At 40.9% G+C, this 18,914-nt stretch overlaps 1 protein-coding gene across 1 annotated transcript in view; it reads left to right on the forward strand.

The window, feature by feature from the left end:
* Window positions 1-6,671, forward strand: part of LOC150086324 (bone morphogenetic protein 7-like) — an 80,529-nt gene extending 73,858 nt beyond the window's left edge. Inside the window, exon 2 of the mRNA XM_090373833.1 lies at window positions 5,766-6,671. Coding sequence (XP_090229959.1) covers window positions 5,766-6,643 — 878 coding nt within the window. The 3' untranslated portion in view covers window positions 6,644-6,671. The remainder of the gene's footprint in view (window positions 1-5,765) is intronic.
* Window positions 6,672-18,914: the final 12,243 nt, after the last annotated feature.

Genomic DNA, 18,914 nt, shown 5'->3' on the forward strand with positions numbered 1-18,914 from the left:
CAAGCCAATTACGATATGCAACATTCTTCTCTTGGACAGCCTTAGCACATTTATTGTAAAACCAAAGTTTAGATAAAGGACGAGATTTTAAAGTGGAGTGTGGGATAAAGGATTCCATTCCTGCAAGAATAATTTCACTGACACGATCTCAGCAAACGTTGACATCAGAAGTTTTGAAACAGTAATCCGACCAAGGAAAAGAAGAAAAGAAGTCTTGCAAGTCATCCCATTTTGCATTCTTGTAATGCCAAACAACGCGAGGTAGGGAATAGCCATGATATAAAGGTTCCATTGGAGAAGAGACAATCACCAAGTTGTGATCTGAAGTGCCTAAAGGACCTCTCACTTCAAAGGTGTACTTAGAAGGGTTGTTTGTGAGAAAAAGATCAAGCGTGTTGGCTGTATGATTAAGATTGTCCGGTATTCTTGTAGGTAAATGAACAATCTGCGCAAGGTAAGTAGAAATTGCAAAAGCCTCAGCATCTCAACTAGCTGGGTCGCTGTGACGAAAGAAGCCAGCTGGAGTTGTGAACATTGAAATCACCAACGAAATTAACTAACTGTTAGGAAAGTTGGACTGGAGAAAGCCAAGTTGCAAAGAGAGGAAGTCGGAGAGCTCCAAGTGATTAGTGGAGTTGAGAGAATGGTAGAGACAACAAATGAGTTTGGCAGAATGAGGTAGAGAGATTTTAAGCCAGAGAAGATGGAAAACAGGAAATTCCAAATTACTAATCTCTGACAGTGAATATCGGAACGGACATATGCACAAGTACCCCTTTGAGGCAAAAGGAATCATACAGAGAATAATTTGGGCAAATGAGGTGAGCGGTATTTGAATCAACCGATAACTGAGATTCTGTCAGAAAAAGTACATGGGGTTTGGAAGACTGCAAGTGGAAATGGACATCGTTCAGATTAGAATTAAGACTACGTATATTACGATATACGTAGTCTCAATGGTAACTAGGAAGTGTTTGGGAGGTTTAGATATTTTCGCAGATAAGCTTGCTCTATTAGTTTGACAATTCATGTATTCAATAGTAAGAAAAGTGAGTGGGACATGCTGTGTGAAGTAATGAAATTTATGGATATCGCGTACACATGGTAAGAATATACCCAGATTCTTGACAAAGCCCCCATTGAAAAGGATCTGAGTATATGACGTGGCCTCGACAATGCCCCCCGCATTCACACTACTCGGACTCCGTCCAGTCACTATCTGGCAGAGTAGAGGTAGCAAGATTTTACACTAGCTGATCCAGAAGCCTCCTTAAGCGTTACCAAAGATTCGGTCAGGTATACTAACTGGCGCCTGGCCTGCTAGTTATCTGTGTTGGCAGAAATCTATCGACTAGGTATTAGCGAAGTAACTACGAAGTGAAGATTCTGCTGAAAGAGTTGGGATGGAAATACTCCAACTGCACCGATTCCAAAAATCCAGATCAGACTTCAGTTCAGAGGGCTGATGATGGGGCAGCAGACGCCCACTTTTCAGCTGTGCGAAACATAAATGATTTACCTGCTTGTATATTTAACTGACGTACGTTTTCGGACCCCTCCTACAAAACAGATGTTTCTTGGCCTGTAGCTTTTAGGGTTTCAAGTCTGGCCTAGTTTATCGAGTCTTTTAAAACCTACAATAATACGAGGCGGATTTGAAGTAACGTTCTAGGAGCCGCCCTAACAATTACACATGTCCACATGTAGCTTAGGGTGACACATCTTCGCTAACAGCTAGATTTGTGTCAAAGGTAACATTGAAGAAACCCGTCCTCTTGTAATGGGCTTTCACCACAGAAACCCCTGATTACACACGTGCCTGGCTTAGCAGTGTTTTCGCTTCATCTTGCAGTAATAAGGACACTTCTGGTACCACCAGGGCCCAATGTAGTCCCTAATATGGTCATACTAGTGATCATTTCGAATCTGGGGTCTTGAGGAGACAGCGGATGTAAAACAGCTGTGTTTTTAGCTAATAAATCTTATGAGGGTTGATAGTCGCTCTGTAATTGGTGAGATCGAAGAGTCGTTAGTTAAAAACGGAGATATTAGACCAGAGAAACTGGAACATTTATTATTATTAAAATCAGTTTATTTCCCAAGAAACCTTGGGTCACCCCGGGAGGGCTCTGTGCCAGAAGGGTGTGAGTATTTACAGACTAAGGTGCGAAGAACACATGTACAATAAATAAGAGTACATGCGTGCTCGACCCGAGAAATTTACAGGATTAAATATATAATTGTATGGAGACAAAACAAAGTCTTTGTGAAATACAAATAGGCAAGTTAAAAAAAAAAACCACATGTCCAGGAGCAGGTGAATATCATAGATTCATTATGTGGTAGCAGTTTTTAAGGATTTTGTTCCTGTACAGCTTGCTTCACAGAACCTATCAGGGTGGATCCTAAATTTATTGAAGCTCTGAAGACAATTTGCAGGAAACATGTTCCTCAGGGAATCAATGCTTGACAGCGTAAGACTCAGAGGGAAATAGGAGTCGGGGTGCTCCCCTCTAGCCCTCTTCGGGCCAGAGATTAATGTGGATACCGATGGAGCATCAATTCGCCTCGTTATAAGCCGTGCAAGCGTGAGGAGTTTTTTGTCATGATGATATGTCTCCAGGGAGTGGTGCCCAGATTTGCTTGTAGGATCGATCTGGAGATAGTTAGCGGGTGGCTTACCACCCTCATGGAACCCATTTGATGGAACCCAAGCGTTCTACGTCATGTGCGTAAGTGAGGGTGTCATTTTTGTTTGCAGTAAAGGGGTCCATCGCGACTGTAACAACGATGGTCCCCTTTACTGCAAATAAAACTGACATAGTAATCCGGAGATGACTCTCCACGGTGAACTCCAGTTCTGATATGTCCCGCAAAGTTTTTTACTGGAAGATAATGGGTTTTCCTTGTGGGAATGTTTTCTTGGATGCTTCTCAAAAGTGTTAGCGACATTGGGAAACTCGAAAATCCAGAAGGAGATTTGATATCGCATTGATAAATTCAATGTCCCGATGCAATAAATCGATTTATTATTAATGACCAAATGGAAAATTTTCTGTAAATTTTAACATTGGTTGTGGGGGAGCTCCGATGCCAATAGTAATGACCTCATTTGGATGGGGGATGCACCTTCTGGAGGGAGTGGTACAGATGAGCGTGGGATGGGAGACATCGTTAGGACATTGAGCTGCACTGGATGAAATGCCTGATCATAAAATTCTTGAGCAGTTGGGGCTAATGGATTGTGGTTGGTTGTGATAGGGATGGAAGGCGGAGCAGCGGAATGGTTCCTGCACATCAGCCTGGGGGTCCGAACGGCATGCAACCCCTTGAAAGCACAAACGCCAAGAGTACAACTTCGCTATTTCTAAAAGCTTAACCAGTCTGAAAGAATCAATAGCCACAAAAATTCCAACTTCACCATGGATGAAACATTTTTTAGGGAATGGACGAGCAGTACCTTCGGAACCTCTACAGATCCTAAACTAAAGTTTAACTCTCCTGGAGAAGACAGTACCAGTTGGCTGGTAAATGACATCAACAGCATGACTCCATCCAGATCAAATCTTCATAATAGACCTGTCCTTACAGAAATAACCATAGCCGAAGAAAATGTAGTTCAGGGATTAAATAGACTCCCAAATAAATCTACTTCTGGCCTTGATATGCTCCCCCTCTTCATCATGAAAGTAAGCAGTCCATTTATCATTTAGGTACACATATTTAGAGAAACCCTTTGCACTGCAGTTATCCCTGAAGTATGGAAACATTACATTGTAAAAGCCGTGCCTAAAGTCAAACATCCGAAAGCAAGAAGAACTTTTGTCCCATCTCTATAAGCTGCAATTTATTAAAACTGTTCGAGAAGACTCTGCTGCCAATTCTTCTCTTGCATTTTTTCCAGAAAAGATCTCCATATTAACACGCTGTGATTCCAAAGAGATCGACTGTGACAAATTTAGTGGACACCCTATTTCGGATCCAAACGACTCTGAACTCCAAAGAACAGATTGATGTAATCTTTTTAGACATAAATCTGCTTTCGACAATGTCTCAATCAATGCTTTAATGACAATACTCGAAAGCATTTCAGAATACAGGGAGGCTTATTAAAAGTCATTGTTTCCATTCTCAAACAAAGGTATTTGAGGATTGAACACAGGACCTTTCAATCGAACGAAGGAGGTCTACAGAGGAGTCCCTCAAGGTGGCGTCCTTTCTGCCATATTTCTTGCTGCCGCTTTGGACTCCTTTCTCTCTACGCATCCTGACTGCAGCTCTTACGCAGATGATATAAAACTCTTCATCTCGTCAAAACACGGTGACAAATCAGAAGCAATCAACGCCCATGCCACTGCCCTAATAGAAGAACAGGACCATTATCTTGAGAATATTTGCCTATCCATAAACCCGGCCAAGTCAGCACAAATGCCTTTCACCAACCTGAAGAAGAAGGTTAACATAGACATCTACATCAATGGTATTAGGGTCCAAAAGGTCTCGCATCATATTGATATAGGGCTTACGTGAGATGAAGGCCTGACCTTCCAACAGCACTTCGCCAACACTAAGGCAAAAACTCTGTCAGCAATGTGGGCTATAAGACAGGAACTTACTGAAGTAAACAACCACAAAATTGCCACTCACTACATACAAACGTGTCTTGTTCCGATTTTCATGTATGCCTCGACGATCTGGTCCTCTGCTTCCCTCACTAACATAATAAAATTCATGGGTATCGAGTACTGGATTTTAAGGTGGTTTAACCATGTTAACGGCCACCCCTTCACCATCTCGAGATCAGTCATGTATGCAAACCTTGGTTTCACCCCTTGGAATCAGTTGCTCATTGCAGGAAATCTGCGCCCCTCTGTCAGCTCCTTACCGATAGTCTTGATGCTCTAAATTTTCACAATCTTGTCGTAGGTCCTAGGTTTTCTCGAGTCATTTGCAATGACGTGTGGATTCCCCTAAGAAGAAGATTATTACAGAATTTAGCAATGCTTAGAAGATTTTTTCAGCCTAACATCCTCCAAACGTACAGTTCCCGGAAGATTGATCCCACAAGTTCTGTGATGAGAAAACGTACAGATCTGAGAAGATAATAGGACTCGTACCACCACATACAACTGTAGAAGTTTCCTTCAGAATAGAACCTCCGTTGAATCCTACTTTGCTCCTCTACAGAGAAGAATTAATTTGTTTTAAATTATTATTTGTTTGGATGAATATGTGTTAGTTGTATATATTATGATACGTATGCATTTATGTCTCTACCTTTTGCTGTGTCATTGTATATATTTGTATGCGCTTTATTTGATCGTATTGGATGTTATTTGTATTACGTATTATTGTATAGAAATTAATGTTTATGCATGCGTAATTTATGTACTACTTCTATGTTTGCTGTCTAAGTTATAATGTACAAATGTGTAGGGGCACCCCCATCTCCAGCTGAAGGCTGTTCAGGGGTGAAGCTTATGCAATAAACTGAATAATAATCGTAATAATAATAATCTTTAATTGTGTGTAAAAGCGTTCCTTGAGCTGAGAATTCCGATGAGTTCCGCTTTAAGAATAGAGAATTTGGTTTTTTGTATTTTTTTGTCTCATTTCCTCTCAGATCTGAGATTTCCATCGGGACAGCATCTGGGATTCCTCTCAGATGCTATTCCGAGAGCTTTTTTATTGTATTTTGTGTGAATAAATGAATGTTCCCTCAAATCCCATTTCGAGCTGACGAATTTTCTGCCAATTTCTTGCAGGCTCACCTTCGCCGCAGCTGCAACATCGCTCCCGGAACGCGGACCACCCCCGACACCTGTTCTTTCCTCTGGACATCGTAGCCCACCACGGGAACAGAACCGCGGGACTCACCATCCAGTCGGCCAAATTACGGGTGTACAGGAGACGGCGCAGGAGTCGACGGAGAAGTCCCCGCAGAGATTCTGGTCATGGCGGGGTTACTGTTCGTCTGTACCAAATCACCGAACCTCCGTCCCGCAGAGGAGTCACCGGAAAGCTTCTAGTCGAAGAGCGGAGCGTGCTGCTCCACACGGACGCGTGGGAGGTGTTTGACATTTCGCGAACTGTGAGTTCTTGGATCGGCAACTCCTCGCGCAACTACGGACTTCAGTTGGAGTGCGACGGATGCGAGTCGGCCAATCACGTTTTTGTCGCGGGACCCCCTCGTAGGCGGGTGAATCCCAGATTCGACCGTCGGGCGATGCTGGACGTTTCTGTGGTGGAGTCTTCCTCGCGAACTAAAAGGACTCTCGGCAGGGAGAAGTTCAGGAGCACGAGACTCGAGTGCAGCAAGAACATGAAGCGGAAACTGTGTTGCCGCCACTCGCTGAAAGTGTCTTTCAAAGAGATCGGCTGGGATTGGGTGGTGGAACCGGTGGAGTTCGAGGCCTACTACTGCAAGGGCAAGTGCCCGCACCAGTACATGAACTACGGCAGCACGCATGCGCTCATCCAGGGAATCCTCAACCATCAGAAGCTGCGGCGGGTGCCGAGGCCGTGCTGCGCACCAAAGAAACTGAAACCCCTGAACATTCTGTACTACAACGACAAGGACCCTCCGCAGCTGGTCATCAACAAACACAAGGGCATGATCGTGAAGGAGTGTGCGTGCTCGTGACACCAGGGGGCCCCTGAGTGCAGGGCCTTATCCGCGCTTGTAAAATAGGACGCAATAAATTAAACTTCAACCTTCTCTCTTTCTCTCTCTCTCTGAGTACTTGCAAGACGGGTCGCTTCAAGAAACATTCCTCACGCATCTCACTTCGAAAACCCTTTGATTTGTCCCTTATGACATCCTCGTATAAACTTCCCTTCTGTAGAGTCATTCCCCTTAAAAAAAACACACAAAAAATCTGTTAAAAGTATGTATGTGTGTGTTCAGAAAATGCCTCTTGGTTCCCTTCTGATGCGAACGTGGAGGCAAAGAAGTTCGGCAATTATTAAATAAATAAAGGATTTGTGTTGTAAGGTAGAAAGGAATATACGATCAGTGTGGTTAGGGTCAGGCGCCATCTGTCGTTTCCCACACACGTATGTATCATGACTTTACAAAACTCTTCGCAGCATCAAGCTTAACAAGTAGGCAGAAGCCTGCTTATTAAGGGAAAACGAAACATCAATAAATAAATAAATTTAATAAAATAAAATTAATTAAATGAAACAAATTACATCAACTTAGAAAGCACCAATTCCAACAAAGTCCGAACTGGGGACACATTGACCTTATGTCTCCCCTTTTTGCCATCTATGAATTTACATAAGTCGGCATTCAGGGATTGAGCCAGTTAGAGATTATTATAAGAGAGGGAGCGATCTATCAAGTGTAACCTCTAGATTGAAGGAACAACAAGGAGCTCACTCTTGCGACTGGATCGGTGAGCTGGTCGCAGGTTCCTCCAGCGATTCTCAAATGTTTGGTGCTGATTCTCCGGAACACCATTTTAGTGGTGGAAAATCAGTCTTCTTTCTTGCATGAATTCAATGCTTTGGCATTGGTGTCGTGCGCTGCTATTGTGGGAGATGAACTTCCAGGTTGCTCAGGTGACGCTATTATACGACATTTCAAGGTTTGAATGTTCCGCTTTCAGGAGAAACCCAACAACTCCACACCATACAATGCACCTCAGAAAGTCGTCCTGATTTACATTTAAATCAGATGGCAATCCAGTGTTTCCCGGTGAATGTGACTTAGATCGCTTTTATATTTATTTATTTATTTTTAACATACAATATACACAACAGGCGTGCCCCCAGTTAAAGTGTATAACACAGAGCAGGAAAAGATAAGAGAACAAAGACTGCACAAAACAAATATAAATAGAAGAATAACACACTTTGTACAATGAAAGTTCTTCAAACCGGAAAAGTCCAATTTACGGAAATAAAAAAGGTATTCATGACGTCAAGTCCAGTGCCATGAATAAAATCGCAGAGAGTAGGTTGCTGCAGGAGACATCATCACACACACAGAAATTAATGAGGACATCATTAATCATCACAACTCATCCGTCAGCCAGTCAACCTACTGCAAATAATTCGATGAAACTCTTGTTCGCAGCCATATCCAGATCAAACTTGTTCATGAGTGCCAATGTCCTTTTGAAGAAGGAGTTCCTGGTATCTCTAATCTACAGTTACCCATGTAGAATGTAATATTCTGTCTAGTAGCCACCACTTGAGAGTGAAGATCAATGGGCATAGAAGATCCGGCAGGTAGGTTGATCTAGTGAAGATATGATACAACAGTTTTAGATCTAGAACAGTTCGTCGAGTTTCCAAAGATCGAAGTTTGAAGTAGGAACAGAGATTCCGGTAGAAATTTCTGTGGTAAAACATGGAACTACGTCTGGAAAGTCTTACGTCTATATGACGATGGACTCTTCCTTTTGAATCAAAGATCTCTCTCTCTCTGCATTTCAACACAGGACAACCAAGACTCGATCAGTTATCGGCTGAATTATAATTAGTATGTGTTTAAATGAAAAGGCAAAGATGGGGGAATTTTAATAACCTGCGGGTCAAATCTCGCGAGATACTGCCGTATTTCTGATGATGTCTTCTTGTTGATGGTTCCCACCATGTCTTCTTCCTCATCGGTCCAATTTTTTTTGGTCAAGAGCTTTAAGTCATTCGCATATGATGACGCCGCCGTTCTCTTGTGGACTAGCGGGTTTATCGTGGCTGTAAAACGAATGCCAGACAGGACACCTCCTTGGGGCACGCCTGCTTGTATTTGATTAGTACATTTCCTGGGGATAGTTGGCTGGTTCTGTTGCGAAAGAGACATGTCGGATATCTCAGTTTTCGGCCGTGATGTGGTAGTTATTTACTACCATATACTGGGATGTTGATACTATCGAACAAGATTCAACCAAGATACGATTACCATCCCTGCTGTTCCCTGAAACGATTAGAGGATGGCATTTGTAGTCACGAGCAGATTACTGGCCATTGACCTATCGAGTAAAGCACAATGACCTTTCTCTCAGTAGTAGTAGTAGCCCGTTCTCTGTGTTCTATTAACTAAATTCAACTGGTATTTATGGCAGTAATGTGTATTTAATGTGTTCCCAACTGCAATGCACGTCACTCGCAGTGCATTACAGTTGGGAACATCGTTTAAATTAATTAATGGCACTAAAATTATTACTAATGCTTTCAATTCACTGTAAAAACAGAAAATAATTTGTCCCCTACTGAGCTACGTGTATAAAGGACATGCAATGAGTCGCAGTGCACAAAGCTACTGCATTGCAATGCTGGGTTTCCAGTAGAATATCTAATAGCTGTATTCAAAGTTTATAATTTCGATTAAGGCCTATCTGCCACACGCTCATTCACAATGTTAAGCGAAAACTTAAATAATCGGCATTCCCCTCGATTACGGTGAGAGGTGGTTTATTCCAGAAAGTAAACTTCATGAACCTTTCTAAGGTTTATGAAGTTTCTTAAGCGCCGTGATGCGTATGTAAACTGTGTTGTTTGAAAATAAAGCACTCAAAGGCTACGTTGGTATAATTATTATTATTATTATTATCCGTTTATTGACCACAAGAAACTGTGGGTCACCCCGGGGCGGCAGTGTGCCAGGAGGGTGTTATTTGGTTTTTTTAGGAGCATTAGCAACTAAGGCCATGTTGCTCCCGTGATATGCGGTGGTCATTCCCTGACCTTTCCGCATCCTCCGAATTTGGTGGTCACGGGCTTGAACCCCGGTCTAATCAAGAAGCGTGTGCTACGCACTGCTGCCTCTGCCCACGCCAGGAGGGTGAGAGATTTACATACTGAGGTGCGAGGAACCACATGTACAGTATACAAGAGTACATGCGTGCTCGACCCAAGATATTTACATAATTGAACTTACATACGTTTCAAATAAAACCAACTTTATAGCAAATAGATATCAGAATTTTAAAAATATGCAACAGGCAAAAAGTCCAGATGTAGGTAATCGTCACAGGTTCAATAGTTGGTAACAGTTCTTGAGGCATTCCTTTCTGTAGAGCTTGTCCTCACAGAAATTATCAGGGTTGATGCCTAGTTTATTATAGATTTGGAGGCAGTGGGCCGGAAACATGCCCCTAATGGAATCAATGTTTTTAAGTGTAAACCGGAGAGGGTGGCAGGAGTCGCGGCGTTCATCTCTTGTCTTCTTTGGGCCAGAGATTAACGGAGGTACCGATGAAGCATCTATTCGGCCTGTGATCAGCCGAGCTAGCATGAGTACGTTTCTTGTGGTAATGAGAAGTCTCCAGAAAATGGTCCCTAGATTAGCTTGGAAGATGGATCTAGAGATAGTAAAAGGGTGACCCATCACCCTGTTCATCCATCTGAGCAAGCAATATTCCAGACTGAAGTACTTTTTTAGGTGGGAGGCAGGAGCAGATGACCAAATTTCAGATGCGTAGAGAGGGACAGGGGTAATGCACCTCAGAATGTACCGACAAAGCAGCGCTGGCTGATGCACACCAACGAGCTTCTGACGCACTGCCCAAAGTGCCGCGTACGTCCCTTCTGTCTCATCCTGACAAAGTGAGGCTGGAAGGTGAGTCCAGCATCCCAGGTGAGGCCTAGGTCTGTGTGGGAAGTTATCCTTTTTATGTTTATTTCCGATTTGGAAATATGAATATAATGGAGCCAAACATTTCGTGGTGTTTTCTTACCATTTCTTCAGTGACAGCTCTCTTTCTAATATCACCGAAGTCACAAGAACTGCTTATCCGACTATTTAATAGGCATGAAAACATCGTCAGAAACCAAACATTCTCTTTTGTGATATTTTGCGATGGTGATATTGCAAAGACATCTGTCACTTAAGAAGTGGTAAGAAAATGCCACGAAACATTTGACTCCATTATGTATATATAGTAAATTCGAAAATTAGCATAATAATAAAAGCGTAGGTTTAGTGCTTTATTATCTTAAAACAGCCATCTTTCTTCTACCCCCCCTCCCCCCAAATTTTATTACTGTCCCCTGATTCTTCTCCCTTTGCCAGTGGAGATGTACCTCCCTCGTTCATTTTATTAATTCCCTTCAGGGCCTTATACTTATCTTCCATATCCCCTCCCAAGGTGTCTAGTTGCCATGACTTGAGTTTGCACTAGCACCCTTCACCAATCTGTTTGCCCCTCTATGACTGTTTTAAGTGTGGTCTCCAGATCTGAACAAAACATTTTGATTGCAATTTCACCATCATCGTGCACAGGGATGATGAAGTCTTTTCACTTACGTACAGAAGATGCTGTATATAATAGACAAGACAATGCGTGTGTCTTCCTAGACCTCTGCTTACCCTGCATGCAAAATATCATGACTAATTGTCCATGGGTAAGTGGCAACACTTACCCATGGACCACTTTTACTGCACCCTTCCTTGTAACTCTATCTCCTTGTAAGTAACTCCTGAATTTCTGTTCCTCGGATGCAAAATATTAAATTCAAACTTCAGTTGCCATTTTTCAGAACATTTTTTATGCAACCAATATCTGTAATTTTGAAGAAAAATTAATAACCTGGTTCGGATCGCTAACCATCCTTTCTATCTGTAAACTATTAGCAAACTTCGATTACTTTCCATGCACTCTCTCATTAATGTCATTAAGGGAAGGAGTGGAAAACAAGGTGTCGAGGATATCAAGGAATTTTAGACAGCCTTTGATCCAACCAATCATCTTGCCATTTGTCTCAATTTGCTCCAATTTTGATATTGACCTTACATGGGTAACCAAATCAAGACCTTTTCTGAAGGAAAGGTAAATGATGTCAAAGTTGTTGCATCAAACTGTTATACGACCTCGTCATAATAATTAACTAACCAGGCTAGACTTTTTTTTCCCTTCAGAAACCAATGCTATGATCCATGAAGAATACCATTCCTGTCGAGATTGTCCTGTGTTGTGTGCTTAATCGGAGATTCGATAATCTTATCCACCTGTGAAATCAAACTCACTGTCCTGTAGCTTCCCAACCTTTCTTCCGTAACTCCCGTGTTGATTGAGGAGCTGTTAACGCTTCTCCAATTCTTAATGCGTGAATATTCTCTGCTGATAATCAGATCAAGAGTATTACTCCCTCTGGTTGCCTCTCGAACATTCTCCTGTCGCAAACAATTATCCAATAAATCTACAAAAGTCTTGCTAGTGTGCGAGTAAACGATCCACAAGTTCCAGTCAATATTTGGGAAATTGAAATCCCCCATTATAAGAAATTCTGATTTACTGTCCCACTCTGTTTCTCTGTACAGTTGTTAGTTGTACTTTTCAGAGTCATTAGGCCTATTGTTGCTTTTGTTGGGTTTTAGGAGCATCGGCAACCGCAACTAAGGCCATGTTGCTCCGTGTACACTGAGTGGATAGAAAACTAGGATATCTATTCTAGTAACGGGTAGGCCCACCTTTTGCCTGGATAAGGGCAGTTACACGGCGTGGCAATGAGTCCCTGGTTCGCAAAAACGTTCCACAGTTCTTTTCATCCATGTTGCTTCACCGCTGTCCATAATTCCGTCGCATTTCTGGGTGGTGGATCCAAAGCTCGGACGGACCTTTCCATAGAATCCCAAAGATGCTCCACAATGTTCATGTCCGTTGTACGGGGGAGGCTATTCCATGGTGGTAAAATCTGCGGAATGCTCTTCGTGTAGAATAGATGTTCGGAAATTTGCCTTTAGCCAGCGGGTGGTTAATTGCTGGAACAAACTTCCATCTTAAATAAATTTAAGGAGGAACTGGACAAACATTTAGAGGGAATTGTTTTGTAAATGTTTTCTTTCTTTTTTTGGCTGATGCTGCATAAGCTCATACACTTGCTTTCTTGCATCACATGCCACTACTACTACTACTACTACTACTACTACTATCTTTCTGCAAGCTCCCGTCCGCTCGAAATAACTGGAAACGGGACTCATCGGACCAGGAGACTCCTCTCCAATCATCCAAGGTCCAGTGCTGATGTCCTTTCGCCCAGTTGAGGCGTAGAGTCCTGTGTCGTGGTGTTAGCAATGGGACTCTGGTGGGTCCCATAACCTATTGCGGCTAATAACCGCCTGATGGTCTTGCTGGAGACGTTTATGTCACCTCCCTCGTTGAAGTCAGCGGTGATTTGTGCCACTGTTGCTTTCTAGTTGGCTGAAACAACGCGAGACAGACGTCGACGGCCACGTTCATCCACCACCTTTCTCTGCCCTCCTACGATTTTGGTTTGATTGTGCGTTTTTAGCAAACCCCAATGTAAGAAAATATGTATCATTTGTGGTGAGTTAAGTGTTAAGTTTTAGTAGTTGGGGTTGTGGATATATATCTGTGTAACCCAGAAATTTTTCTGGGTTACACAGATATATATCATATACAGATACATTGCTCCATAGAGTTAGCATTGTAAAAATTCAGTTGTGAATTTCCCCATAGGATTACCATTGCCCCATAGACTTTACATGGGACAAGAAGGCTACATTGAATTGATTCCGTTTTGTGTGTCTTTAGGATATGAAATAACAAATTTAGTGCCATCTACATATAACATTCAAGCAATACTGACTATAATATTGATATATTTAATTGAATTTCCAAGTTTTCCACTGGATAATATGGCTCCCATTGGTTAACATAGGATTGATCGTGGGCTACTTTTGGGCTGAGATTGGCCAATCTTCAAGTCATTGTATCTCCTTATTTATTGGGACTATGGAGGTTTAGTTCCTTGACAAATTACGAATTTTTCAGCACCATGTGGTTGTTAGGAGCTGAGATACAGATTTCAGGCCTCTGAAAAATCAAAAACTTCATACCGATTTTTCATCTAGCCATATACATAGAAAATACACGTAATATATTTTCTTTCCTGACTTGGTGCTTTATTTCAGGTGATTGGTGAGTCATTTTGACAGGATAGTAAAGAAGAAATAGACAAAGTGAAAATAAAGTTTATTTTTTACAGGAAGAAGAGGATTTTATTAGTTTAAGTGAGAATTAAGTTTCTTGTCTTATTTACTGAATACACATTTAATGATGAACATTGAACCTAACAAGGAGTTGACTCAGGAGTCTGAGGTCAACGATATGTCTTCTGCGAAGTCTGGGGGTATTCCTGAGCCTCCTAAAACACATAAGGGTAAAGGTGCTATTAAAACTCCTAAAGGTGTGACTCTGGGGAAAAAACATAAGAACAAAAATAAAAATCCTTCGGTGATAGATAAACATGACGAGAATATTGTTGGTAAAATAGTTAACAAGGCAGTTGAAGAAAAGGATAATTCTGATGTCGATGACTCAGAGTCTCTGGATTCTGTCAGAAAAAAGAGATCCCCAGAAGTATTCAAAACACTTAAAGGAAGAAAGATTCCTTTGACCCCTGAGATTGGGTCTCATGGGGAGAAGGACAGAGGCAAAAATGTTGTGACATCTGATAAGCATTTAATTTAATTATAGTGAGACTAATCCCTTGGCCCTTCATGAGGGACCCTCCACTTCTGTGGTTACTACAGATGCTTCTGTTAAAGTTCCTTTAACAGTGGAAGGTGGAGATAAACTTGAAAATACAAATTTAACTAAAGGAGGAGACTCAGTACCGATTGAAGGATTGGATCTGGGAGGGTCCTTGGAGGCATCTGTGGTGTATTCAGCAATTTCTAAAATGAGAAGCTCTTGGAGAATTTATGTCGTCTGATTCCAGAAAAGTTACTAAAACAGCTTGTAATCGTATTTATGATCTCTGGACAGATTTGGAGGCAGTGTAACTACATCATTACTTATTGACAACGAACGTTTGAAAGTTCGTACGGCTGAACTTGAAATTACAGCTGGTCATTTTGGCCTATTGATGAAGAAACAGTCGTCATCTCGGAATTTTGCTTGTACATCTAAGTCATTTACTGACATAGTCATGGGAGATTCCTTCAGACAGAAGAACTTTCCTTCTTGGTGTCTTCTGGAGATCGGAGAATTTGTGATCGGTCGGGTCAGAAAATTTCTGGGAGTCAATCGGACCCAACAATATAGTGATATTCCGTCCTTCTGAGGATTCCGAGATTGCTTCCAGTCAAGATGTTAAATCCACAGTAACAGAAACAATCAAACGAGAATATAAAAATATGAAAGTCAAAAATACACCTTCTCAGGAATAAAGCAGTTTTACTTGAAACAACTTGCTCTGAGGATGCAAATAAGTTAACTGACATATTATCTTTGAAACAGGCTGGGTTGTCTGTTGAGAAGCCGAGGTTTTCAAATCCTACAATATTGATATATGGAGTCCTTAAAGACTTCACGAAGGAAGAGATTTTGGGGGATTTATAGTAAAAAAAAATTACAGATTTTAATTTTACCCAGGAAGATTTTAACCAAGAAGTCTCTTTTAGATTTAATTCGGGTTCGGATTCTAAAGTAACTAACTGGATTATTGGTTTTAATCCTCGTCTCTATAAATGCTTATTCCAGAATGACAGGATTTTTCTAGGATTTGGATCACATCGGTTTCGCAAGTTTACAGTTGTAAACAAGTGCTTCAGATGCCTAGGGTACGGTCATTCTGCTCAGTTCACAGAATACTGTTTCATGTGGTCACTGCTCAAATAGTGGTCATGTTTTTGCTGTATATACAAATAAAGAAAGTCTCCCTCAATGTATAAACTGTAAGAGGAGAAGTCGAGGATGTGATCATTCAGTCAGAGATAGTAAGCGTCCAGAATATATTAGAGCAGTGGAAATGATAGACAGGAGAATGAATAATACATATTTAATTGAACTCACTACAGATAATTTAATAAATAATAACTGTTTAAGAGTACTACAAATAAATGGACAAAGATCTCATAAGATCATCCCCATAAGCTACTTGCTTATGCGGGATGATCTTTTGAATACCATAAACCAAGTTTATGGTATTCAAAAAACATTTCGATTACAATCGTCCTCCTAGAGCAGTGGTGGCCAAGAAGTAGATCGCGATCTACCACTCGATCAGCCGACCGGGTTAGCCGGGTGGGTAAAGTGCTTGTCTGGTAACCGAAAGGTCGCGGGTTCGAATACCGCCTCGGGCTTAGATCAGAGTAGAAAATGCAAAAACTTTGGAAGGGGCAATATGGCCACAGAAGCCGATGCGCTAACAAAAAAAAAAAAAAAGCCCAGTCGATCGCGCCTTTAATTTTGGTCGATCACGACGAATTTTAAATATTTCCTTTATTCGTTGAACCACGTCACTACTGTTGTCGCCGCGCTGCCGCCAGGCTTGTTTAGTGAAAATTCACGCAGTTACGTTGTGGAGAGCATAGTGTGGGTGCCGAATTCTTATTCAGCTTTTACTTAATATAAATAACTGGACAGTTCTTATACGTTAATTTAATTCCCTCTGATTTAAAATGAATACAGTACTACGAAAAAGAGTAAAACGTATCATTTTCATCGAGAGTGGTAACTAGAATACTTTTTTGTAAAGATAAAAGAAAAATGTTATTTGAATTGCGATGCTTTCGTGGCTAGACCCAAAAAAGGAAATTTAGAAAGGCACTTCAACGCACTCCATGGTAAATACCAATCGGATTTTCCGTCTAATAGTGACCTTAGAAAAAATAAATTAAAAGAATTTAAATCCAGATTATTCGCTCAACAAAATTTCTTCGTGACACCTAATTTACAATCTAAATTACAATCTAAAGCAGCAATCTAAAACACCTAATTTACAATCTAAAGCAGTAACTGCAGCATCATTTAAAGTGAGTCATCTTCTTGCAAAAAAATGGAAACCGTTTTCTGATGGTCAATTCTTCAAAGACGCATTTTTAGGAGTAACAGATTCTCTTTTTGAAAATTTCAAGAACAAAAATGAAATTCAAAGTGCTCTTCAAGATCTGCAATTATCTCGAAATACGGTGATGAGAAGCATCGAAAAAATGAGTAAAAATGTGAACAGTTGCGTGCTTGTATTGCTAATTGTGTGTCCTTTTCTTTACAACTGGATGAATCTGCAGAAGTCAGTGATACAGCTCAATTGCTCGTTTTTGTACATATTGTTTTTGATGATTTTGCCACTAGAGAAGAACTGGTGGGTATGGTTTCGTAAAAAGAAAGAACTAGAGGTCTTGATATCTTTAACTCATTCAAACATTTTATTGAAAAAATTAAATTAAATTATTTCAGCTCTTATCAGTAGCAACAGATGGAGCTAAAGCAATGACGGGGCATCTTAACGGATACATCGCATTGTGCCAAAAGGACGATGAATTCCCAGAATTGAAGACATTGTTCAATATATTTCTTATCCACTTAATGTCCACTTAGATACGAAACAAATTGCAGAAAAAATCGCCGCGATTTTTCACATGGAGAAAATATTGCTTGAAAATGAAATTACGAAACGATATCTTCCTAAAAGAAGAAGAAGATCAGCAGAAGACTTTTGGAAATATGTTTGTCGAGAGAAGTGCCCAAATGTAAAAAAATGCAGTGAACTTTTAAATTCCTGTTTTGGTTCCACATATCTACATGAATTGGCCTTTTCGTATTTGAAACAAAAAAAGAAGAATCACTGTACTTCTTTACGGTTGGCCTTATCACAATATATCCCCGATTTTGAAAGCTTGGCAGATGACACGAAGACACAAACTTCGCATAAATTAAAATTTTAAATACGTACGAATTTAAAATAAGAATTCTGAATTGCATTGAATTTTAAAATTTATAAACAGCATTTTTCAATACGCGTTGATTACCTTTTTTAACCATGTGCAATGAAATTCTCGAGATAGTAGATCGCGGCACATTTTGAAGGAAAAAAGTAGATCGCGGCACAAATTAAGTTGGCCACCCGTGTCCTAGAGTATTACTGAATGGAAATCAGGTTCCATTTGTTTCTAATATTAAGCATTTAGGGGTAATTCAGGATGACAAACTGAGTTTTCATCAACATGTGTTGCATTTGTCTGATCAAGTCAAGAAATTGACTTCTTCAGTGATCGTATTTCAAGGAAAGAATGGGGACTTAATAAAAGAACATGTAAATCAGAAGAGATTACACAGTTCAAGTGACATATGCAGGTCACAATGCTCTACAGCAGTGTGACCTTACTGGTATATGCTTAGTTGAAACATGGCTCCATAATAACAGACACCTGGACGCCCTTGCACACCCCTCCGGTTACAACTGCATCGCAAATGGAAGAGAGGGTAAAAGAAGAGGCGGTGTAATGATTCTTTTCAAGAAAGGATTCTCAGTAGTCAAAGAACTCGAGGCGCAATCGGAAAATTTCGAGGCTATCATTGCCACTTTTGGTACGGAAACGAGGAGATTGCAATTGTGCGTAATATACCTACCACCGGAGCACACTAAAGAAAACAGAGCCGAGCTTCTTACGTGGTTCACCTCAAACCTGAGCACGAACACAGACACAATCATAATGGGGGACCTAAATATGCCACTACCAAAACATCGGGAGGCAAAAAGCGAGTTGGACGATACAATGAATGCTTTAAACATGATCCAATTGAAAACACCAGCAACAAGAGGAACTCAATGCCTGGATCTCATATACTACAATACCCCAGATATAAAGTTGAGGAATAGCTACATGAAATTCACTTCGGATCACCGACCACTCACGTGTGAAGCCACTTTAAGAAGAATCCGGGACATCCGTCAAACCGAACCGCATCCAAAAAGTAATACAAAGATAATTTTCTTATCAAAATATATTAAAAGTGACGTCATTCTGAAACATCTAATGGCATATAATTGGCAAAACCTATACCTTTTGGGCACTGATGATGCCTTATCAGCGTTCTCACAATCACTCATGCATATGGCTGAAGAAGGAGCATCGAAGGAAATTAAATTATCAGACAGGGCAAAGCCCTGGTTCAACTCACAGTTGAAAGTAATCTTCAAAAATAAGCCAAAAT

The sequence above is a fragment of the Mastigoproctus giganteus genome, chromosome 5 (assembly GCF_048544385.1).
Source record: "Mastigoproctus giganteus isolate SK-2022 chromosome 5, ASM4854438v1, whole genome shotgun sequence".
NCBI lineage: Eukaryota > Metazoa > Arthropoda > Arachnida > Uropygi > Thelyphonidae > Mastigoproctus > Mastigoproctus giganteus.